This window comes from Strongylocentrotus purpuratus, unplaced genomic scaffold (assembly GCF_000002235.5).
Source record: "Strongylocentrotus purpuratus isolate Spur 01 unplaced genomic scaffold, Spur_5.0 spur5_scaffold_10, whole genome shotgun sequence".
Classification (NCBI taxonomy): domain Eukaryota; kingdom Metazoa; phylum Echinodermata; class Echinoidea; order Camarodonta; family Strongylocentrotidae; genus Strongylocentrotus; species Strongylocentrotus purpuratus.
This window is the reverse complement of record NW_022145595.1, coordinates 27377911-27403786: the sequence shown is the minus strand read 5'-3', so window position 1 is coordinate 27403786 and position 25876 is coordinate 27377911. Positions and strand designations below refer to the sequence as shown.

The 25876-nt window shown below is 35.8% G+C and overlaps 1 protein-coding gene across 9 annotated transcripts in view; it reads left to right on the top strand.

Annotated features, from left to right (window-relative positions):
* LOC105445793 (vinexin-like) overlaps positions 1 to 25876 on the top strand; it is a 100729-nt gene that overhangs the window by 7614 nt on the left and 67239 nt on the right. For 7 of the 9 annotated variants that reach the window (XM_030979945.1, XM_030979944.1, XM_030979946.1 and 4 more), the window contains exons 2-7: positions 1446 to 1597; positions 2467 to 2564; positions 19018 to 19083; positions 20587 to 20688; positions 22177 to 22275; positions 25178 to 25377. In XM_030979945.1, the coding sequence (XP_030835805.1) occupies positions 2510 to 2564; positions 19018 to 19083; positions 20587 to 20688; positions 22177 to 22275; positions 25178 to 25377 (522 nt within the window). In that variant the 5' untranslated portion in view covers positions 1446 to 1597; positions 2467 to 2509. The remainder of the gene's footprint in view (positions 1 to 1445; positions 1598 to 2466; positions 2565 to 19017; positions 19084 to 20586; positions 20689 to 22176; positions 22276 to 25177; positions 25378 to 25876) is intronic. The other 2 variants (XM_030979951.1, XM_030979952.1) reach the window with 2 other exon arrangements.

The following is a 25876-nucleotide window of genomic DNA, read 5'->3' as shown; positions in this document are numbered from 1 at the left end:
CATCAATTCAAAATAATTTTTGATTCTTTGTGTGTCGACTTTAAAGGCCAACTATGCAATATTTTATTCAACATGAAGTTCATGTATATGTCAGCTTTAATAGACCAGTACACTTGTCTAGGCATTTTAGAACAGTAAACAAATGATGTTGTCAAGCGATGAATGTTAGTGATGGATCAGTTATGACAGGATGCTGCATTCCTCTATTCTCCAGGGTTTCCAGTCCAACCAAATATGTGATATCGTTGAGCAGATTTTTTAATAGAATTTTTCATAGTAGAAGCCTAAAGGGGACAAATCTATGCGCAGCCCTATGTCAGGATTAGTTTATAAGACAGGTGCAAGCAATTGCTCTGAGTGTATTGAAATGAAATGTAGCGGAATTTCTCCATTTCAATTTGATTAGGGGAGGGGAATACATGTATTGTGTACATGTATGGTGATTGTTGTGTTTAAAAGGAAATGCCTGATTCACAGAAAGAAAAAAAAAGGAAAATAGTCTAACTTTTTTTACTCTAGTTTTTGTCATACAGATGATGGGTTTTATAATATTTGCCTTATTTGGTAACATGTGATTTATATTTACGTTGTATGTAAGTGATTGTGTTACTGGTATACATTTAAATGTACATTAAATATTTCATTTTGGTTCTTTTATGAATAAAAACCTGGTGATTCATTTAATCATTTGAAATGAGATCAATTACTTAGAATATGCACAAAGGGCAAGGTTATCACAGCCAGTAGTATATCCAACACAGAATGTACCCTTTTTATATACATGTATGTTACACAAAAATTCCTTGTGCCACATTGTAGCTCTTATATGATAGATACCAAAGACTTCAACATTACCTAACTGTTAAAAATACAAGAATAATCCATACCGTTCTCAACAAAGTTGTCATGGAGCTAATCAAGATAATAATAATAATAATAATATTTAATTTTTATATAGCGCTTAATACCAATGTCTCTAAGCGCTTTACAAATATACGAAAGATAAAGATCTGAACTGGGTTATTAAAAAAAAATTGTTTTGCACAAGGCAGTCCTTCCGTCAATTGGTGCATATTGCTTTGTGAAAACTTGCATGTGTGACAAATGAGCAACTGTGCAGAAAGGCAAAGAAAGTAACAAAGTGTTAAAGATGGTGTATACATGTATGCTCTTCCTTACTTAAAAGACCAATCAAAAAGAAAGAAAAAAAGTAATTACAGTGTACATTTGATAAATCGTATAGTTTGTGATTCTCTATTTTGTACGATGTGGGAAAGCAATGATGATCCACATAATTGGTCTGAAGCCTCAAAATAATTATTGTTTAAATTGGATTTTACTTCAGTTCTCATCTTCTTTGTCTTCATGTCTGTCTACTTGGAAGGTAACAATACACAAGTTTCAGAAATTATATCTTAACGAATGTTTATTTTGTTTTTTCTCAGATCAATCCTGGTAGCAAGGCGTCGAGAGCACAGCTTCATGTTGGTGACATTGTAGAGACAGTGAATGGTGTCAGGACAGGGGACCTACCTGTTTCTCAAGCACAGAAACTATTACATAACAATTCAAATGATCTACAACTCAGAATACACAGGTATGATACATACAAAAGAATTGTACTTTGGTTTAATGGCAGCGAAAAAATGTACAGGCACAGATAGTAATTTACTGTAAAAGTTCTGCAAAGTTCTCAAATTGATATTTTACATTAGTTTCTTCATTTACTCTATGCACAATTATGTTGTAAAACTATTACATAAAAATTCAAATGATCGACAACTCAGAATACACAGGTATGATACTTACACAAGAATTGTACTCTGGTTAATGGCAGCAAAAAAAAGTACGGGCACAGATAGTAATTTACTGTAAAAGTTATGCAAAGGTCTTGAATTAATATTTTACATTAGTTTCTTCATTTACTGTATGCAAAATAAATTATCTTGTAAAACATTCTGCTTTTACAGTAGCTCATGGTTCCTAAAGAGCCATCTGGAAAAAAAGGCTTTGGAGAAAATACCAATAATTGTTTTTTTTTATTTTTATTTTCTTTATTATTATCACTTCAAAGCCTATAAGAGCTCTTGCAAACAGAATATTCTTTTAACACTGATTTTATGGCAGAAATTAATTCTATTTCATAAGAAAGCATCATAATACCTCATTGGTTTTTAATTTGAGTAAACCTCAATATGTTCTTGTTTAGCACCAGAAGAGCGTTCAATCTGTATGTTAAAATTATTTATGTGATTATTCTGTAAATAGAAGGTGGCTGTGACATGTTAGTGGTTGGTATTATGTTGGTGGTTTCATACTTGAGACTCCTCATGTTATTAGCTGCTACTGTATATTGCTTGCTTCAGTAACATCTGCTCTTAAGAATGTGCAATTGCTTCCTTGCATTATCATGACCTTTAGATGTACATTGCTGTCATCTTCCCATGTGTTTATGTTTACTTGCAGAAGTCAGTCATCAGTGAACGGATCGTATCATCCGAATGGGAAGATGTCTTCTCAGTCCAGTCTCATCGTCACCAACGACTCGGGGTTCTCTGGAACAGGTGAGACATTAACTCAAAGACTTTCTCCTTCCCTAAAATGGCGCAATATCCTCCTGGTTTTCCTCAAAAACCATCCTCTCTCCATCGTCTTCTGTTGTGAACGTAAAAGTGCCAATCCAAGTCTCTCTCCTATGTGCATTCTGTCTTTTACTTTTCTTTGTGAACCTATCAGATAGATTTGGTATGGTTTAAATCGTGGAAAATTTTGCATCCTAATGTTTAATGTACGTACACTGTACCCACATGCTTTTAAAACACCAAAACCGATCAAGCACAAAGTCCAGCTGCTTCCAGAGTGTAAAATGTGTATGCAACAGTGTTGCTTTTCTGTGTTGGAAGATTGGAAGATCTTATCGAAGCAGGAGTATTTATAAGACGATGTAGATTTTACATCTTTACAACTGTCAAACTATAGAAGAAATCCACTAGAACAACTACAATGGATAGTAATAGGAACTTTTAGATTTGCACATCGACATAGTCGACTGCTATGTGTGACGTCCTGTTAAGACACTGGCAGTACCTTAACAGGACATCACAGTGCCTTAAAAAGGACGTGACACGTAGCAGTCCATTATGTCGACGTGCAAATCTAAAAGTCCCTAATGTATTGGGCACTCAAAGATCTTGTGTTCACTAAACACTGTAAATGGTCTTCTGTTCCCGTGCTTTTGACACGTTTTCCTCTTTGTAGTGCTCACTCTTCCTTTTCTATCATATGAGTTGTATATGGTGTAAACACTGTCTGTAGTCTGTCTGTAGCTTTGGGGGGCTTATCTTCACATTCTAGATGACAACAGATTAGTTCAGAAGCCATCTCAAGATGATGTCATCCACCTCGATGGTGTGACCTTGCAGGGGTTTGACCCAGGAAGTGTTTCAGTTGTACGCACCACCACCACCAAGGTCACCAAGACGACAAGGAGTCGCTCTCCCTCGCCTGTCAGGGTACGTCATCTCTCAAGCGAAGGGTCACCACGTCTTGCCCGCGCTGGCTCAACACCGGCCCGTATCCGCATGCGAGTGGTTCCATCCGGTCATGACTCGGAGTCGGAACCAGGCGAGGTCATCATGCCTACTTTCGCTTCAGGCTTGTCGTATTCCTCACCCAGCAAGAAAGGTCAGTGGTCATGCATCAAGAGATTCTCACCTCAGCCCATGACCTTTGACTCTTGACCTCCTGAAGAGTTTGTTCTTAATTTCCCCCCTCTGCATTCATGGCTGTTTTGTTATTTTTCTTCAAACCATCACTCGTATAGTTTGCTTTTCTTTGTCTTGTTAGCTCTCTCTTCCGGCTGCTGTGTTATATAACAAAACAAAAAAGGTGCATGTCTCTTGACCCTGTTGCTGTTTGATCAAAGAATGATATGACCTTTGCTCTTTTCAAATGAACTCACCTTTCACCTTTCAAACCAAGCAAGATTTTGTTGTTCACCCTAGCTTGGGAGCATTCTCCATACTTGCATTGCTGATGAAGTGACACCCTACCAACTAAGCAGAATTATTTTCTCACTGTTCTTCTGTGTGCCCTCACATTCACTTGGCTCAAGCTTACTTTATAGTAATCAAAGCTTCAATATCGACACCACTGCATCTCTATCTCTTTCAATAAGCTGTATAATTTCACTTTGTTTCACAAAACACAAGCTTTCTGTTTTGTTTCAGGAGAGCAAAGTTGTTTGTATAAGCTATTGACTGAGCTGCAGATCATTGCAATCTGTGTAAGATGTGAATTTGTTGTATTGTCTTGGCTCAGCAAAATGATTTCCAATCATCACACACTTGCTACACTGCTCACTGCTCTTTACATTTGCTGTACACATAGATTAAGTCTTACAGGTCTGGAAGGCATTGCACTCTTGGGACCCATTTCACAAAATCTTTTTTCAATGACAAATGACTAAAATCAGTGACAAATCTGCTGATAACCAATTAGAAGCAAGGATTTCAGCAGCTTATTGAAAAACTGTTATTTGTCACCGATGACAAGTTTTGTGAAAGGCCTCCTGTTGTAAGCTGTGTCCCATTTGGGTATCTTAGGCTGCAGCATTGGTTACCTTCATCCCAAAACATGTTTTATATAATCTTTTGAGCTTGTGCTCCATAGATCTATTTAATAAGTGATTACCGGTATGAAATTGGTCACACAGTAGTTTCATAAATCTAATCCAGGTTTCAAATGGTTAAAGAACGGAAGATTGGAAATACTGGTTCTAGCTTTAGAATGCAGATAATTTGAATGATTATTGTTTTTTGACGGGTGGTTGATATGTCACATGACTTTGCTCATGTCATATGACACTCATGACCCTTTCAAGCCATGTTTAGGATTAACCTCATGCTGTAGTTTGATATCAATACATACATATATCATGACATTTCTTAATGCTGAGAGACATCAAAACTTTAAAAAAGATTGGAAGTTTATCTATCCTTTATATATATATAGCTACAGGTATATGTTGTAAAGTTAGGGAGAAATGGGGGAGAAACGAAAACAACAATAAATGCTAATATTGTTTTCTTGTTGTCCCCAAGTTCATTTTTTAATTTGTTTGGGGCATTCAAAAGATATAAAAAGAATAGGACATGAGATCAAACTAAGAACTCCCTGCCTACTGCACCCCCTGAATTTGCCTGGCGGGAAAGAAGGAATGTGATATAATGCTCCAAACACTTTGTACTTGTTGAGGTGCACTGTTGGAATCATTATTCATAACTTGGCCAAGGATGAATCTTTGCTAGCACGTTGATGCCGGTACATGTAACTAACTGTGTTTGTCATCAATCACACAAATGAGATATGGTAGATTAGATTATGAGCTTATTTTGGAAGAAAATTACATAGCGGTGAGATAGAAGAGCCCTTATTTAGTTTGTTTATTAGATTATAGTATAGAGTAGAGGAATGTTATGCCATGTCAAGTTATAAGACTTAACTTAGAGCCTCATTGGAAATGCATCACACAATGTCTCCAACAGGTTTAAAGAGATACTACATTTGAATGAAGTCATTGGTTGGAATCATTATAGGCTATATATAATTCATATAAGCTTCCTATTCCAGTATAGACTAACATTTGCTTTATTAAAGCAACGGACACAAAATTCTTTAGATATTGAAGGCCACACTCTTCATTGATGTGCAACTCACAGCACACCATACAGTAATATTTTAAACTTTGCTGTGGAAAGTGTATAATAACATGCTCAGTCAGAATATAATGAACATCATATTAACAGTAATATACATGAAGGTATTATTCCTCAAATTTCATATTAAATTTGGAATGTAGGTCAAATTATATATCCGTTATTGTATTTTGAATTTGGTGACTGATTAATTTGTTTTCATTCAAAGTCATGCTGGCAGGCATACCTGTACATGTACATGTATCTATTCATTCACCTTCAGTTCTCAAGTTTTCCTTCTGTAAAATGTGCAAGAACAATAATTGCTTGAATTCAAACACAACTGTTTAAAATTTAGCTGTAGTCTTATGTTAGGACTGTATGTTATCTTTCTCAACACAACTAAAATCCTTTATTTTTCAACTGAGAGCAATTTGAAAGACTTGCAAATGGGTATAATGCTTTGGTTACCATAGAAATAAGTGTATTGTGTTTTACGCTAATCCAGAGTATCCAGAAGAGCTGCTTATGCACAACACACTTGTAACAGAGGTAGATTATAGCATGCCATGTGTGATACACTTAGACACTTCATTCACTGTAAACATACTTACATGTATAATAGTGTTTTGTCTCTCATCTTTATGTAATGTATGTTAAAGAGCCAACATAACATGCATTTGTGGTCATACATGTACGTGTATTTTTAACATTACAGAGAAAAAACGAAATTGAATATGATCTTAGATAGTCCCCCAAATATGAGTACATACATGTAAACATACAGTTTGTGAACATTGTAATTTCAATGAATTTTGTAAGGTCTTAACAGTTTTGATTTATTTACTTCAATTCAATTTCATTAACAACTTTACAAGACTGCAGACCAAGAACACGTAATGCCATGTTTTACATCATTAATACTCAATTTATTTATATATGTACAGAAATAGATAAAGTAGATTGAAAAGTCATCTTCTTTTTTAAATACAAATACAGCAAGCAATATAGCCTTGCAATGACATGAAATCTCTCCGCAGTACATCTATAAATGCTTGATATCATGCATGTTTTCACCATCAATTAATTTCACTCTTTCATCAAATTCATTGCTTTCACTTGATAATTAAAAGCAATACAGACCAGCCTGTGTATTAAGCATGCTTGTTGCTATGAATGGAATGAAAGAAACAGCACATGTGTGTTTTGAGTAACTTTCAACACTTTGCTGACAAAAGAAAACAAATGACATCTTTTTCACCCCTAATTTTGAGTGAAAAACTTCCTTTAAAAAAAAATAAAGACAATAGGGATATTATATATGATGGCCACTACTATTCTTACATTTTAATAATCCAGCAAGTATTTTGATTTACTTCTGTGGCTCTGATAACCTGAAAATAATTTGATTAATTCCATTTATAACAAAACTTTGAAAAAAAATTAAAGTGTTAGTAATTAAAAAACAATGCATACAGTAGTATTTTCATCTTGTACTTTTAAAGCAATATATATTACATACTTGTATCCCAGATGAAGTTTCAAATTTATAACAACTCTACAAAGAATTCATTAGACCAACCAAATTGATCTGGCAGCATGAGCTCCATGCAACAAATTGATAGTATGTGTTGAATTTTGTTCCTTTTTTCTTTTTGTCAAATATAGCATAGTCCCCTGAATGGATTTAGTGACCAGATTATGATAATAATGATAGTAATAATAATGATAAAATGATGATGAGGAGGATGATCATAATAATGTTGATAATGATGATAAAAATGATAATGATGATGATGATGATGATGTTGATAATGATGATGATGATGATGATAAAGATGATGATGATAAAAGCAGTGCTTGTAGTTTGTGGATCCCATAGAAGAACAAAAATGATTTCAAATCCATATTATTGATTCTGGCAAAGTTTATATATACATCGTTTCAAAATGAGGGTTTTACATTGCTATCACAATTTGTTTAATGCCACACTTTTTTGTGTTTATGGGAACAGACTAAAAATCCAAACTTTCCATTATTCATGTTTAACAATGAAGGAAAAATACAATACATCCACAAAGGGACATACATATTTGTAGGATTAATCCAAAAAATGGTATTGAATAAAAAGAACTCTAAATTGGCTGAAGTTCAGTGAGCCGAAGAGTCTATACATTTGAAAGGCAATATGAGCAGGGGTAGTATTATCGTTTCACTCTTGGGCTTTATGTTCAGAAACTATTTTGGAAGCTAGCTGTTAGGATCTCATACATGTTTGGTGTTAATCCTGGCACGATGTATATGAGCGAACTTAGTGTCACATTAGAGAGCAAAGGAAAGGAGGTTGTTCATTCAACCTCAATCATAAATAAAGGTAGTTACTGGCATTTTTTAATCATTTCATTCATAAGATTTCACATTTGTTTACAATGCACTTCTGTGTTGACAGTCTAGAGTAGTGCTCTTATGTGCTACTGTCACATGTCACACTCTGTTTCTCTGAATGTCTGAAGTCACTTTCATGTACCTTTTGCTTCAATTAGCTGCATACATAATATCTATTTCAGAAGGAGAACAGATATTTCAGCACTATTAAAGTATTAAGTCAAAGAACCCTTTTACGTTTTGGGTTATTTCTGTCGTACTCGTGTTTGTGTCAGCATTATTATTGATTGTGTTTGTGTATTGACTTGCGTGCAGCATTTTTATTGCTTCGTTGAATTGAAATTTGTTTACAAACTTACAGTGATTGTGCTAAGGTTACTTCCCATTGAAATAATTTTTAAAACATTGACATTTTATTCTTTGAAAGTGATTTTGTTTGATTTCATTTTCAAAGATTGATTACAGCATTTTCATATGTTATGTTATTATATAATCAGCCATGTATTAGGTAACAATTTTTATTTGCATATCAAACTATCTCTGTTTCTTGTATTCATTTGAATTGGCCAATCAGGGTACGATAACAATTGCTGTTGACCAACCAGACAGTGTTTGTATTTCTTGTGTTTTATTTGACTTGACCAATCAGGGTATCCAATTTCTGGCCGTCCACCTGTCGTACCACGAATCAAGTTCTATGGTGGTATTTTGCAAGCTTTGAATCTTTGTTAGATGTTAACCCTTCCTTCCAAACCAAACCACTAGACCCATTCACATGATAGTTGAGATACAAAGACAATCTTCTGTTAGGTTCACAAACAATCTTGTAAATTTAAGTTTAGCTTGCAGATTCGGACTTCAAGCTTTAGTCTTGTGATGTGCAATATTGTTAACTTCAAGGTTTTGCGAGCATTTTGTTAATACAGCTGCAGTAGTTCAAAACTACAAGCAGTAGTTGTTCAGTAACATGTACATGTAGACCATGGACCTTTGGTTACAAGTTTGAGGTTTCACAAACTTAAAGTTAAAACTCTTGACAATCCAGTGTGAACTAGCCATTAAAAAATAATTGATTTTAATCTTGGATGTACAATGGTCATGTGAATGGGATCATAGATAATCAAAATTATATCCATTCCAAGATATGTATTTATAAATATCTTATTTATTCCTGTCCCTGATGAATTTTGCAACTATAAATGAAATGAGATGTATTCCCTGCTTTTAGTGCATAAATGATCTCAAGGCTGTTATAATATTATGTCATGGATAGAGATAGAGAAACTTTGACCATAACTTCCCAGAACTCTGTATTTCCATTTCTAGAATCTAATCTCTTCTTATATAATTTCCCTTTTTTTTAAATGAACTGCTTTATGATGGATGCTGATTTCTTTTTCTTTTTAATTATTTTCCTCCACTCTTCTCTCTTGATTATCCTATATTTATATGCACTTATATGATCTTTTGATAATTACCCTTTCCTTTTAATTTGAGGATTTAATATATATGCACATTTATGTATTGTTGTTTGATTTAGCTCAGACAATGATCAAGCTACCACCACTGAAGAATAATAGACCTACATCCCTTTGTAGTGTGACTAGTAAACCCCCTCTACCTTTTAGTAAATCCTCTTCACTTCCAGTGAATACTCCCCCACATAATATTCCAACACCTCCATCATCACCACCATCTCATTCTGGTGAATGTCCATCCATCAATTATTTAGATAGTCCTGGTAGAGTTAATCCAGAATCTTCTTTAACTGATGCAGAGCAACCATCTTCATCACCCCCACCATCTTCATCATCCTCATCAATGATAAATCCATTTCAACAATTGCCATGGCAACCGTCTCTGTGTGAATCATCATCTTGTTGTGTAGCTCAATATCCCTCATCAGAACATGGTAGAACACATACCACCAAGCACATCTCCTCAGTTTCATTATATCCTCAACATTCCAATTCAACACTGTCACCTTCATCACCACCAGCATCATCATCACTACCAATACCAGAACCGGAACCAAAACCAGAACCATCATCTTGTACCCCCAGTATGCCTTCAATACATCCAGCGGTGCTACCTTTATCTTCAGAACAATTGCATTTACTTCCTTCCATTAACCACTCTCTTAATGAATCCTCTCTATTAACACCATCTTCCTCATTATCATCATCATCATCATCTTCATCATCATCTCAGCCTTCTCAACCACACCTTTCAGGGGTTCATCATACTCATCTCCATCCCCAATCACTCTCATCTTTACCTGATTCTCCACAAGTAAAGTCAGCATCCTCAGCATCCTCACCACCCTCACCACAGACTGTAGAAGATGCATCATTGTCACGTCCTTCTCCACCACCCTCTCTCTTTCACCAAACACAAGTAAAATCCAGTCCACAACCAGCATCCTCGTCCTCCTCTGTATCACCATGGATACCCTCCTCCTCCTCTACCACATCTCATGTCTTACCCTCCTCTTCATTATATCCAACATCTCCCTCACCCCCTGTTCCTTCATCATTATCTATACCACTATCATCATCACCAACACTCCCACCCCCACCACAACCATCATCATCATCATCACCAGCACTTTCACCCCTACCACCACCACCACCATCATCATCATCATCCATGCCACTACCACCACCATCCTCCCTATCTATCCTCTCATCATCATCAACACCACCCTCTCCCTCTTCCTCGTCGCCTCTCCTCTCACCTGCATTTTCCCTTCCTTTTTCTCCTCCTCCACCATCCTCATTGCCACTTTCATCCTTCCTGTCATCATCGTCATCATCCTCCTCCTCATCGTCCTTGACCTTGTTGTCGCCCACCTCCTCTCTGTCATCATCGATGTGGGGCCCAGGAGAGAGTAAAGATGAAGAATGCATGAGAGAAGACCCATTTGCATCCAGAGATGGGAAGGTTTATACATCATCCTACTATGTTTGTATGTTCATCACCATTTCATTTCTTCCATTGTATACCTTTCTGCACTGAACATTGTTAGCCGCCTGTCATAAGGCTGTTACTTCTGTTCACAGCTCATGGCTGTTATATCCTTCTTGCAGGCAGCCAGTGAGTGACAACATTCTAATTTGTTGTTGTTGTTGTTGTTGTTGAGGCAGAAGAAATCCAACAACCTTTAAACAGTCATCTAATAGCAATGAATTCATTTACTTCTTGTAGCAGGATAAGACATATTTTGCTTTGTCACCCTTTTTTTAAATACCATAGCCTTCTTACCCCTTTTCTTTTCATTTCATTATCCCATTCCTAATTTAAAGGAGTACATTGTACTCTACTAGAGTCTAGAGACCTTACACCATTGTATTCTAAAGAGATTTTATGCTTGCTTTTGTGTGTGTGTTTTTCCAGAGATGAAGACCCAATATACTCGCAACACCCTTTAACTTTCTGAAAGAGATAATATTTATTGACAACTTGATCCTGAACAATTCAGTATTAAAACTGGATCTGCAATATCTGAACTTGATGTAGATGATACCAAACCAATGAAGTATAATTGAAATTTATTGGTGAAAAAAGTAAGCAGTGAATACAGACCAATTAAGAGATTAAAGGACTTCTTTGTTAAAGCAGGTACTGAAAATCATGTACATTTAATTATATGAATATAGGATGTTATCAACAAATGACTTTGTTAATGATGTGAATTACAGCTACAAAGCATGATCGACAGCCTTGACTGGGTCATATTTGTGAAATTAATTTATTGTGCACTATCAAGGGTTGTAATGGAGATGTAAATGTTGTAGTTTTATGAGTTTAGAAGCAGAGGTACAGAGGTACTATAATCACAGTACAGTTGTAGAAGTATTGAGTTTACTCTGTGTCATCTGCAGATATCCAGAAGGCATTTATTCTGTATATTATTTCATAAGTTAATGATGTTCTGATTCTTCAGAGAGGGAATGACTAAATGTTTTATAGCCTCTTGAAACATAGAAGGAAATTTCAATGACATATATCCAAGCAAGTACTTGATGCTGAAGTATATACAATCATTTATATGTCAGACAGATAAACATTGTTTTAGCCATCATTGTATTTAATTCTATTGAAGAGCTGTTACCAATATATTTGATTTAGTGTAAGCCATTTTCGAAACAATTGTTTCTTCATGCTCGTTCAAAACATTTTTTTAGAGTGTACAAAAAACTTTTTGTTATAGATAGCATTACATTGTAAATGTTCTTGTAATGGAGACAATTATCTTAAAATAATGTATGAATTTATTTCATGTCCATTGTTCCATCATCTCATATCCTTTGGTAAGAACTTGTATGTTGGACTATCCTCAAAAGTGATTAAAAATGTATTTGAGAATTTTACTGACATTTCTTTCACTTCTATCTCGCTCTCCCTTTTTCTGCCCCCTCCCCGTCTGGGCAGCCCCAAACAAAGACACCTCGTCTGGCTGGCGCCCCATCCCCTTCTCTGCTCCCCCTGTCCCCCCTCCCCCAGGGGATGTAACTGACACGGAGGAGCCTCCTCCTCGAGTCCCCCCTAAACCCAAGTCGGTCAAGACCAACATTTGGCTGTCAGCCAACCAGCCAAGTCAGGAGCAGGGTAATACCATTTCACTTATTAGGGGTGTTTCCTCCTGTCATGTCAGCATGGACTCCTCTGTGATTTGAAAGTGAAAATGTTTCTTGCATGATGTCATCATATAGAGATTAGATTATTGATCTCTAAGATCCTTCTGTCGTCTAACCTAGATGTTAACTGATCAGCATGTAGCAACAGGAGCTAGAAAGATCGGATTCTGTCTGTCTGTATGATTAAAGCACTAACAAATTATGTTGTGTAGCGCCCTCTGCAGTGAAACTCAACTATCCCTTTAAAGCACTAACAAAACATCATTTACATACATGTACATTGTCTGCTGAGAGCCAGAAGGGCATTTACTGATATTCTTGACAAATAGATTTGAAGCTAATGCCCTTATAGCTATTAACAGACGTGTACATGTCACTAATCAGTAATCATTGTGCAGTTGTACATATCTCTTGTAGCATTTATGAGTGTCAGATACATCACTTTGTCTATAAACGTACCTTTGAGAGCGAGAAGGACATTACTATAAAATTCTGGCTCTCAACAGATACTTTGTTGCTTGTTTATTTGTCACATTAAGATACTGTGTAGAATTACAAGTATATTTCATTCTTCCACTTCTACATATATATGTATGTGATGTATACTATACATTCAATGTTTAGAAACTAAATCAAGAATCCAAAATGGTGGTAGCATAGACATATTTTGAAGAAAATGGTAGATTTTGTGTTTCAAGAACGTGTGTTAGTTTTTACTCTTGGCCATAATGAACTAATAGCTTTTAAAGGGCTTAAGACAAAATATGATTTCTTTGCATTCTAATGACAACATTTTAGGAGTGTGATGTATCAAAAAGAAGCTTTGTGAACTAACCCTTTAAAATTTCATTTTTTTAAAAACAATACCTGTACTTGGCACTATGACACTTATCCCAACTCTCTTATTCTTTCTATTTTTCTTGTGCGCCTCGGAATAGAATTGTCTAGATAGAAGGCACTACATAAATGCCTATTATTATTATCGTTGGCAAGAAAGTGAATTTTGTTAGCTTCGAAAACGTATGCACATTTTGTTGAAATCTTGAACAAGTAAACAAAACAAACAGCAAGAGTTCATGAAAATAGTAATTCAACTCTGCTATGATGATTCACAATCGCGCCTTTCCAATGATGTGTTTTTACCATACATCTCTCACCCCCAGACTCAGATGGCACAATTCAATTATCTAATTTTGTTGAAGTGACATTTCAATTGAGTTGCTCTACATGAATCGTATTAGATCATGTTCACTTGTTTGAGGGAGTGGCAACCTTTCCATCCTAGCTACATGTACATGTATGAGTGGGACTGCATGAATGTTTTGCTGGTGTTATATACATTTGGAATCATGTTAAAGGCATCGTTTAACAATTTTAAATCTGAGATGCATGGCCCTACGTGTTATCAGTGTCTGTGATATGGTGTAATGTTGAAGCCAAATCCAGGATTTTGTTTCAGAATCTGAGGCAAATTTACCGGATCCCTTTAAAGACAAGGTTTAATGCACTCAGGTGGCATGCATGTTCTAAGTGTGTAATGTCTGTGAGTTGAGAAATCAATTTACTAACTCTACATTAATGTTATTAAATATTTGAACGGCGAAAGACTTTATGATATTTCTATCGAGTCATGAGTATGAACAGTATGAATATTTTTGACTTGTGTGAAGCACATTTGGAATGGTGTTAAAGGCAAAGTTTTGTTTATTATTACAAATCATATACAAATCAGATGGTGTGTATGATCTAATTATCTAACATACTGTTGTTACATAAATGTTTTGCAGAGCTCAATATTAGTTCCAGACTTAACATGTATGAGGCAGTATGTTACGCTTAGTGTAAATGTAAACATCATTGATTTACAATGTATAAATCTCTGATTTTCAGCTGAAGGGCATCAGGAGGTACATGTGGATTTATGCCTTTTTGGCTTTGAGGATTCAAAGACAATATAGAGTGCTATTTTAATTATTAAAAAAAAGGTTTTTGAACTAAGCCTTTAAAACTTCTAAACTAGGTCTATCAACTGCTCAACTCATTATCTACCTCTTGATATACCAATTGTGATTTAATCAGTTTAATCATACTGTGTGATTGAGCAATCAGCACTCTGGACGCTACCCCTCCTCCTGACTCTCACTAGGTTTGTCATCATCAGCTAGAGATTGCCAAATATCCCTCTATTTGAACTATCCTGATCGCAAACTATCCAATTAATTTGAGTTTTCATCAACCCTACGTTGCAATTATATAGCGGGATATTTGGTCGAGATAATCATCCCAAGATATCTTGGGCTAGTTTGCAAAATATCCCGCTATTTGTCCGGTGCGTCTTCACCAGCCTGAAGACTCGCACTATGCGTGGACGATGACCAAAATCTCTCGAGATAATTTCTCAAGATCAAGTTTCAAGTTTCGAGGTCAAGTCTCGTGCTGATGAAGACGCAATTTGTAACTTCAGGATTATTTCCCAAATCAGAAATACTGTAGCGGGCTATTTGGCAATCTGGAGCTGATGAAGACAGGCCTACTCTCTCTATCAGGGTGATCTTCGACTGGTATCTCTCTACCTGAAGAGATAGTGATATGTTTTTCTTAGCTCCAGTGTCTCTAAGCTATAGGCTAAATGTCAAGTTAATTTGGTACACCATGAAGCTGAACAACTTACCGCTGACGATTGAAACATTATCTCACGTGGGACCAGCGAGACAACTGCCGCGCTTCACCGCTGTGATTTCCCTTTCAGTGTTGGGTTTTGGCTTCTACATGGTAATCCTTGCATTGCTTTCCTACCACATCATGAAGAGTGTCATCTTCTATTTTAGTCTTGTCTATTTTAGTTTTATCATGTCAGGCTCTCTCTCTCTTTTCTGTCTCTCTCATAACCCCTTCACTCTCTCACATCCCTTTTGCCATTCAAAAACACAGCATCTGTTAAGAACCTCAAGGGTGTAACCAATATATACTTTTACAGTATTTAATGCAAATTTTTGCTCTCAACATACAATAGTAGACTTTCAATTTTTTGTAACTCCACAATTATTTTTTATCCAAAGAAAAAGAGGAAAATTCAGTTCAAGGTTAAAATCATCTGAGAAAATTAAGAGCACATGTATTTGTAGCTCGTGATTCAGATTTGTGTTGCATAATTGCATAATTTTCTCTGGACTGTGGTGCATTTGGTTATCTTTAATCTAATCAACTGTAATTATTGTACTTAGATCACTCAAGCATTATCCAGTCAGTCAAGTTGTTGATATGCAGTCATTGGAGCGTGGTATATTTTATATAAAAAAACTAATTGTTAATGAACAATGAAAATAGTGAACAATGATTTGTGTGTCACTGAAAATTTTGAGCATACACAAGGATATTATTTATTTTTTAGATGTGCAATTCTTCAGTGAAGATCCTATTACTTTTCACTTTGTTTCTAACTTGTGAACTTTATATTACAAGCAGAAAATGCAGTTTTGGTCAGGATGATTTAAAAGAAAATTCTGTGAATGAGTTGATAAATTAAGATGTGTGATGGCTCAGTGGTAGAGCAGTAGTCTTGTAACCGGGTGGTCTTGGGTTCAAAACCAAGTTGATGTGCTCTGCATTAATCCTCATCACCAAGTCCCTCAGAAAGGAGAGGACTTAAAGCCATCTGTCTCCTGGTTGTTTACTTACAAGCATATACATGCTTTCTTAGCAGTCGGGTTAACATCAAACATCATCATCAAACCACTGAATTTACTCAGTTAATTGTCTTCATAAATTATATACAAAGCAAATATCTGACTTATGGCAGAATGGTATTCCACTGTGTATATTTTTGCTTTTTTTTTAAACACATACATTTTCTTTTATAGTAGGCCAAAATGATAAGTATTCTGTTACAAGTATTGCTATTGTTATTGTATAATTATTTTAAATGGGGGCATGCTACAAGAGTCCTATCTCGCACCCCGGGGTAACGTGTCTGACACGGCCAGTTGTAGCAACTACTCCGAAGATCAAGATACATTAATCTTGATCTAAGGAGACACGAACGAACAAACAATCTCAGTTATTCTAATTACAAACTCATTGTTAGTTCTAGTTAAGAATATTTATGGTAAATGAGCTTTGTTAATGTCTGAAGCCGTCGGTTTTCTGGTTGCTTACCAACAAGCTTTTATGACTTCTCAGCAGACAGGTAAAATAAACACCACTAAAAAATGTTAATCTTCATAAGATATGAAACAAGAGGCCTCTCAGATGTAGTTCCTTGAATGAATTATGAATTAAGTATTTTCCAATCGAAAATTAAACTCAAAATTGCACTCTTGAACACGGTCTACAATGTTTCTCAAAGATAGATAATGATTATGTAACACATGGTCTGGAGCAAATATTTAATCACTGTCATTTTGTTGTTTCCAATATTCCTTCTACCACACACCAGGCATTCAATACATGTAGATTAGTAGAAATCGTGTACCTTGCAAAGGAATAATAAATAGACCTGAGACCCGTTTCACAAATCCTTTTTGCAATAACAAAGGACAAAAATCAGTGACAAATCTGCTGATAACCAATCAGAATCAAGGATTTCAGTAGCTTATAACAAAAACTGTCATTTGTCACTGACGAAAAGTTTTGTGAAACGGGCCCCAGCATGTTGACATGTCTAAGTAAAAAGTGAGTGAATCTATGGTGTAGTTGATAGCACAGATGAGCCGTGAAGTGGCATGATTTTCTTCTTGATTTGTTATCTCTGACCCTACACCTCCTCCTAGCTTTCAATGTCATCTTTGTACAGACTGACTACATACCAATCATGTTTTACATAGCTCCTGCCTGCCATGTGCAGCACACACTCAAAAGATCATTAAAGGGGCTCCTCGAGGCTCTAACTTGTAATTTTTCATATTTTATGCAGCTCTTGTCACGTGTACAACACATACAAGAGAGTCTTAAAGGGGCAAGTCATATGTTGTTCTTTTTTAGGCAATAAGCCTGTGGGGATTTGAGTTTATTTGCAGCAAGTAATGGTAAGGCCCAATAACAAAAGTGAAGTGTTTGTCGTCCCCGCCCGCCTCCTTTTTGGCCACCGCCTCCTTTTCCCCCCCCTATTTACTGTTCATGAAAAAAAAAGCCTGTGATATTCATTTTGTTTAAATAGCTTCTAAAGTGATACCAATCATTTGTTTTGTCATACATTGCATCAGTATACTCACATACCACAATATCTGTGAATAGACAGGCTTGGCCAGCTATAATTAGCATGGCAGCCATCTTGGAAAAAATAGCAAAAAACTTGCATAACCATAACTTTGTTTTTCTTAGAAACTTAAAAAGGACTACCGGTAGACAAACAATGTTTTACTTGGTTCTTGCAAATGTACCGTACTACACTCTCAAAAGACCATTAGAGGTGCTTTACATTGGTCTAAATGTACATTCCTCTTAGTTGTAGTTTAGACAAATAATTGTTTAATGATTGCACTGTTTGTTAAATGATAATAATCATTGCCCTTGCTAATGATTAGAACGAAAAATTGAAGAAAAACAAAACAAGCATTTTCACATGCGTCATGTTACTCCTGTAGAAACTGTCTTTGTTCATCCTCTATTTACAGTGTATGTTACTAGTTTAGAAATATAGATGTAGATTCATCGTAAATATGTATTGTACAACATTATTTTATGTGGAGGCAGACAGTTCATTTGAAGAGGGTTTATCCATTAGATGGTATGTTGCCTTGCCATTTATTCCATTAAGTAGGAATTAATAGTTGAATCAAATACTAACTTCACATCTAATGTAGAAAGTAGCTCAGACTTTCATATACTTTCATGTAACTAAAGAATACTATCTTTTCTTTCTTATCAGGTTCTTTAAAAGATTATACTGCTCATTTCAATCATATATGCTATGAAAACATGTTGTAAAGTATCTCTGACATCTTCATATATACTCCTGACAGCTAGTTACAATTCAACATGCCACTGGCAGATGGTTATTTGCGTGCACTTTTGTGCCACAAAGCAAATGTTTAACTCGCTTCTAAGGTTTTGACAGCTCTTTACACCGTGTGCCGTTTTTTAACATCACAGCGATTTCCCTCTCCATCGACTAATAGAAAAAAGAAGGTGGAGTGTGGTATCAAATAAGTCTATATTTTCCAAGTTACAGGGCCTTTGGTGCTTCTGCTGCCCTTCTGCTGCCCTTCTGCCAGCCACACAACAAAGTGATAAACTGAAATCAATTTGTTCAAGTTATCTTAAAGACAAACATTTCATTCTTTCTTTCTTTTTTTCAGGTTCACCAACATCCCCTCCTATGAGTCCAACCAATGGGTTTCAAATGAGTCCATCAAAGCAAAAAGGTAGGATGTCAACTAAATCGTTGCAACTTGTGTTCTCCAGCTTTTCCTCCTTTGCAAAATGTTGGCACTCTCCTTTCAAAGTTATATTTTCTCTCATATATCTATTGTTATTGAAATGCAATTGATTATGAAAGGTTGACTGCATTTTGTGCATGGTTGATGAATTTTGAATATGATGAAATGCTTGCTGTTTTCGAACTGGATAGTACTTTATTATGTTGCTATATGTTTTGTTTTCTGCACCTACCTTGTGCTACCTTGTGCTTTTATTTCCTTTTGCAAGGAACTCCAACTTATTTTACTGATCATATTTCTGGTTTATATTGTCCTTTGTATGGTTTTGAATTTCTTTCTGTATGATTTTACTTGTACTGCACTATTCTTTTGCTTTTTCTTTCCTCTTTCTCTTTTCTCTTTTTGGTCATTCTCACCCAAACTATGCTCTATGCACCTGTTTTCAACTCTATCTTTCTATCTCTTTGCTCTTTTTATTTTGAAGAATAAACATTTTACTGGTTACCATGTTCTTGCAGAGAGTTCATGGGTATTTTTTCAGTGCAACTATTGTATGTTTTTCAGAGTGCAATATAGGTAACATTTCTGTAAATGTGCAGTGCACTTCTCAATTCTGCAATGTTTACTAAACTATCGCACTCTCTTTGTGATTTTTAAGTCTATTATTCCTTTAAAAATCTTCTCTTTCCATTGCTGCACTCAACATTTGTTATTTGCTCGATCCATTCTATCTAATTTCCTCTTTCTGCTTTAAAGGTCATCTTTTGACCGCAAGGGAGCGGGCAATCAGTGAGCAATCAGAGAGCATTTGTCAAAGTATTATAAACAGATCTTGCTTTGAGTAGTGTAGAATAGAAAGATATTTTTCTTAATGACGGATAATAAATATACTTCTATTCGGGCATGCTAGTAAATGTTACAAAACTTTAGCATTAAACAAATATTGGTTTATGCTAAACATTGCCATTGCAATATAGCTACTTCAGATTTTGTTCTTCAGTCAGCCCTTCCCCTTCCCCTTCCCCTTCCCCTTTCCCTTCCCCTCCCCTTCCCCCTCCCCTCCCCTTCCCCTTCCCCTTCCCTTCCCCCTCCCTCCCCTTCCCTCCCCTTGCCATCCCCTTCCCCTCCCCTTGCCATCCTTTTCCCACCCCTACCCTCCCCCTTCCCTCCCCCTTCACACCCCTGTATAAAGAGAAAGAAAAAAGTCTTACAAAACATGTTGTGATAGATGTCCATACACAAGGCAAGGCAAGAGACATGGATGTATTTTCCAAATGGTTTTTAGCATTGTAGTACTGCACTATTAACATTATCAATCTTCAGTGTTTCAGGGATTATTCATTTGCTCTAAGTGATTTGATGCATAATATGTCTTGAAGATTATATGAGGAATGCTTTAATAGATTTATACCTCATAAAAGCACCCCTTTTGCAAAAGTGATATCAGTCTCTCTTGCATCAAACTGAATCTACTTTGCATGATAACAGGATGGGTTCTTACTGACATGACGACGGGCTTTCTGCCCAAGTCACGTGGTGCTGCCCTCTTTGAACGAAGAAAGAAGATGCAAGAAGAACGTGAACAAGGAGGTACCTTTATATCCCAAATATCCATGTCTTTATCAGCTATCATGGAGACATATTAAAATGCCTTCTAGCCATTGTAACCTTCCTATACTCATCATTTATCTAGCCAAGAAGATCTTAAGCTCAGCAACATAATATAGTCTGTATTAATTGCTTGCTATAAAGATACACCATCTCTGAGAACCAAAAAGGCATTGCACATTTAAAACGGCTATTTAATGCACTTTTGGTTCCCATTAGATGATATAAATTGGAAAGTTCAGAAATAGGCCTTTGCAAGAACACCATGCATTGTTACCTCAATTTATTTTCGTAAATTGGGGCAATAATTAAAATGACAGAGTACAACTTCTAAGTAAAGGATACTTTCTAATACATATCTGCTGTAAGTATTACTCAAAACCCAGAAGCACAATCTCCCTCTCTGACTTTCTTTAAACTTACAATGCTACAATGCTAAAGGAAAACAGATGGTACTGTAAAATTCTATCCATACTTTAGATTGTTAGAGCAATTTGAATTTCAAACTTGGCAGCAGATTGTATCCTAACAAATTTCAAAATTCAATCACGGTTTATTTTTTTGCCTTATAAATCTGAGTGCATTTTTGTGACCAAATTTCTGAACATTCCATACTGGGTGATATTAACTGATGTGAGGTCAGTAACAAATATGCAACCGTTAATCTATATTTTACTCCAAAGGTGGTGGGCTTTCATCTTTTTTCTCAGAGGAATAGACCTCCACGTCAATGTTTATTTCTTGCCTGACTTTTTTTTTTTCTTTGGCTATAATGTTTCATATTTCATGATATGTCTTTTTTATATACTAATGATAGTTATCTTGCATGATTTGTTCTTTAGGAATGGTTTGTTTGTTTGTTTGTGTGTATTGTCTTTTTGTCTAGTATAATGACATGCAAACGTATTCGGTTTTAATACAGAACTACTAACTTTACGTCATATATGATTTCTTTATTTATTGCATATATGTATGCATTAGTACTTCATTATTTATGCATGTACATATGCATGGACTGAGTGTTCATTGGTATATCATGCATGTTGTATTAAATCTTAGTATGAGGAAGTGATGCATTTGCATGATAGAATACATTAATTTTTTTTGTATTCCCTTGTTATAACAATCCTTTTTATTTTATATTTTTTGGGTAATGTATGGTGCATATTTTACTTCATTAAATAATTTACCATGATGATATGATATGAATAAATTCATTGCAAGGAAACACGTTTGCACCTATAAGGTTGCTCCTTATTGATTGATTGACATATGAAACCTAGGATTTAAATCTTTGGATTCATGTCATTGTTTAAACACTTGTTAGCAGAAAATCTTTTGATTCATTCATTGTTATTAAACTTGGTAGCAGAAACGAAAATGTCTTTAATTTTTTCTTCTTCTTGTTTTCATTGTAATTCTGCTCATTTTCGTCCTATGTTTCTCCCACCACCCACTTTCATTGGCTAGGAGTTCCGCCGCCTTCTGTGATGGATATCCCCACCAACAACAACAACCAACGCAAAGATGAAGATGAATTCTGGCCACCGCCTCCCCCTCCTGATGAAAGTAAGGAATGGGGCCCCCCTCCACCCCCTCCGCCTAAGCCTAAGCCCAAGGCCCACAGGCCCGTGGCAGCACCCATGCCCAAGCCACAGGCAACTGAGGCACCGCCAGTAATACCTCCGCCTCCTCTATCACCACCACCGCCTCCTCTATCACCGCGGCAACAGAGTCGTCCGGAAGCCCCCAACCGCAAGGTTATTCCCCCGCCGCGAAAATTTGGTTTCAAGCCGTTCAAACACAATGCTCCTGAAGAGGAGTACGAAGCAAAGCCATCTCAAGCTGGTATGATACGTTTTCAATGTTATGATATGAGATGACAATCCTCATCCTCCTAAACCCTCCTGCCCAGCGTTGGTTGGTTGCCTGCCTGCCGTGATAATCCTCCTCCTCCTCCATACCCCCTCAACTCCATCCTCCAATCAAAGCATGGCGAACGAACGTACGTACGCGATTGATGATTCATGCATGGCCGTCGATATCTCGCTATCATTCTAATGCTGTCCAAATGAACATACTATATAGTCAAGGAGGTGTTTCATAAAGCTGTTCGTAAAGTTACGAATGACTTTACGAACGACTTGTATATGAAAAGCCAAATGGGATGCTCAATCATTATTAACTGCATCAACTAAAGTTGAACTGTGCAGATGTAGATTAACATTTCTGTTATAACAAACATTTTTAATGCAAAGTATATTTTTTGCCATAATTTAATTGAGGTTATTGGAAATATCAGAAAAAAACTTGTCGTTGGTAAAGTCATGCGTAACTTTACGAACAGCTTTATGAAACACCCACCAGGTTGTATTAACAGTCAAATTAACTTTCATAGAAGTAGAACAAAAATAAGGTATTGTATGAAAGACAGGGGAGAGAGAGACAATCAAATGGATTAAAACATTTCAGCGGTAAAGGAAACTGAGAAAATACACATTTCTATGACTATTGATAGTTATGCTTCTCCATACATGGTTATTGATTTTCATAATGTGTTTATTCACTAAACAATCCTGTAACTAAATATTATCCAGCATACTTGGCCAATTATTTTTGTTTATAAAACAATTCCCTTCAAATTGTTTTAAAATGTGCAAAAAGTTGATAATTTCTGCTCTGTAAAGAAACATGCTAATGGTTAAATCAGTTATTTGTAACATGAGCTTCCTGAAAACCACCATTCTAAGTAAAAATTGAAATCAGTGGATGAAGAGTTTTTTGTTTAAATTGCATTTTTGTTTTCTTTCTGAAGTGACATTTTTAGATTATAGGGAAGAGCAAAAGATGACAATTTGAATGATTGACTACATGTAGTTGTAGATGGAAAACACAAAAGTATTGTCTTTGTTAAAGACTGGAGGTAATTCTTCAATTGATTCTATGAATTGCAACAGACTGCCGTTAGCTAAGATGGGATATAACCCACTCTGCAAAATACCTTCGAATATCAAATAAATCAGCTTGTACATGTATTGGGAAATATTTTATGTTATTCCAAATTTCATGCACGTTTCACATGTATATCATACATATTCCCTGAACAAGATATTTTCAATCCAAGGCTACTCTAAATTTTTCGAAGATTGCCGAGATTCATATTCAGAATGCCAAGTCTTGTTGTAACTACACAGCTATCCTCAATAACACAGTATCATCAACCATGCCTATATAGTACTTCATGAGTCTTTCACATCTATAATCACAAACATGAAGTGTTTTTTTTGTCCTATATTTACTTGATGAAACCTTCATTTTTTGTTTATATTCTCATGCATGTCTGGAATCAGATATTTATTCACATACATTTAAATATATATTCAGTTGTGGAGAAGATTATTGGGGTGTCACATTAAAGTAAATGTACATTTTTTTCAGGTTATATAATAATAATAATAATAATAATAATAGGCATTTGTATAGCGCCGTCTATCTAGACAATGCTATTCCAAGGCGCACAAGAAAAATAGAAAGAATGAGAAAGTATATCAGCAAAATAGGTAACCTAGTTTTGTTAATGAGGACTTATGATGCTTCCCAGTTCTTTATTATTTTCACTTTGTGTGTATTTGAATGTTTGCACTTCAAATATATAAAACAAAACATTTACATCAAATAAGAAGTTTTTAAATGCAAGGGGTGGGTGTATTTGCCTTTGTGGTGGATCGATACAAACTAAGACAAGAGAAATTACTTGAATTAAGCAATTGGCTACTGATTTGATTAATTCCCATAAGCTTTGTACATGAAAGACCTGTTCTGGTAGTTAATGGGTTATTGTGATTCCATATACCTGTGAGATAACACCTGGACATTTTGAAGTGAGCACCATTGAAGTTGTATTACCTGTTACCTGCCTTACACAAAATCTACACAATTTATTTTTTCAAGGCATGAGCTGTTTGTACAGACTAATAAGACCTCGATGCGTAGGCTTTCAAAAATGATAGAGAAACCTACCTTATGATTCTCTTTAGAGAAATTCTGTACTTCAAAAATGCAAGCGTCGGATGAGAATGAAGGATATTGGTTACATTATTACAATTTATTTTTAATTGTTAACATATTTTTGTTCTACAGTGCAAATATGCATGTTTGAAGTTATATGAAATTACCAAAGCCTGTGCATGCATGCAGACTAAAAAGCACTTTGGTCCCAGTGCATATGATCTTGTGTATGGCTGGTATAGAAAAATTAGGTCTTTGTGAATCCGATTGCATATTTCATCTGTTATAAGCCAAAAGGGCAATAACTTTTCAATGCTGAGTGATGGGACTATAATGCCCTTCTGGCTTTCAACAGGTGACTTCTAATCCGCTTTCGTAATCCGCTTTCTTAATCCAGTGCATCATTTTTGTATAGAACATTTTTAATGATTTTTGTTTTGATAATTACACTTTCGCTTTCAAGGTATATGGCCGCCCTCCGAAGGTGGGGTGTCGGTTGACCGAGTTCCTGATCAGATGGCCCCGCCTCCGCCCCCGCTGAGGAAGGATGAAGGCATTGCTCCTGTCTGGACACCGGGTGGTGGCCCATCGGTCAAGAAAGAATTCAAGCCGGTCAAACTAGACCTCACCAACAGGCCTAAGATCAGCTCTGTCAATCCACCGGTAGGAGCATGATTTGAACACTTAAAGGGATCGTTTAACAATGTTAAATCTGAGATGCACGGCCCTACGTGTTATCAGTGTCTGTGATATGGTGTAATATTGAAGCCCTAAAAAAAAATTGCGCTTCAAAATGATCAAGAAGTGCCTCAAAAAAGTAAAAACCTTTGAGTGACTGGTTTTACCATACTCGTTTTCCCCAATAGACTGTAGTGTTATGAAAACTTTGATTTCGATTTTCAATCATAAATATCTTGATAATCAGACAGGCGATCGATCGGCTTGTTAAAGACAAAGTTACCGAATTCCTTTAAAGCCTTGCTCATATAAAAAAATAAAACAATTTTGTTTTTACCAAAGCTCATTTTTAGGTTTCCCAAATTTTTGAAAGAGCTCTCCAGAGCCAGATTGCTCGCTGCTCACCTGTATACAATTTCTGTTTTGCTGCTGTCTTGTGCGTTTTAGATCCATGATACGTTAAGACAGATTATTGTTTACCAAA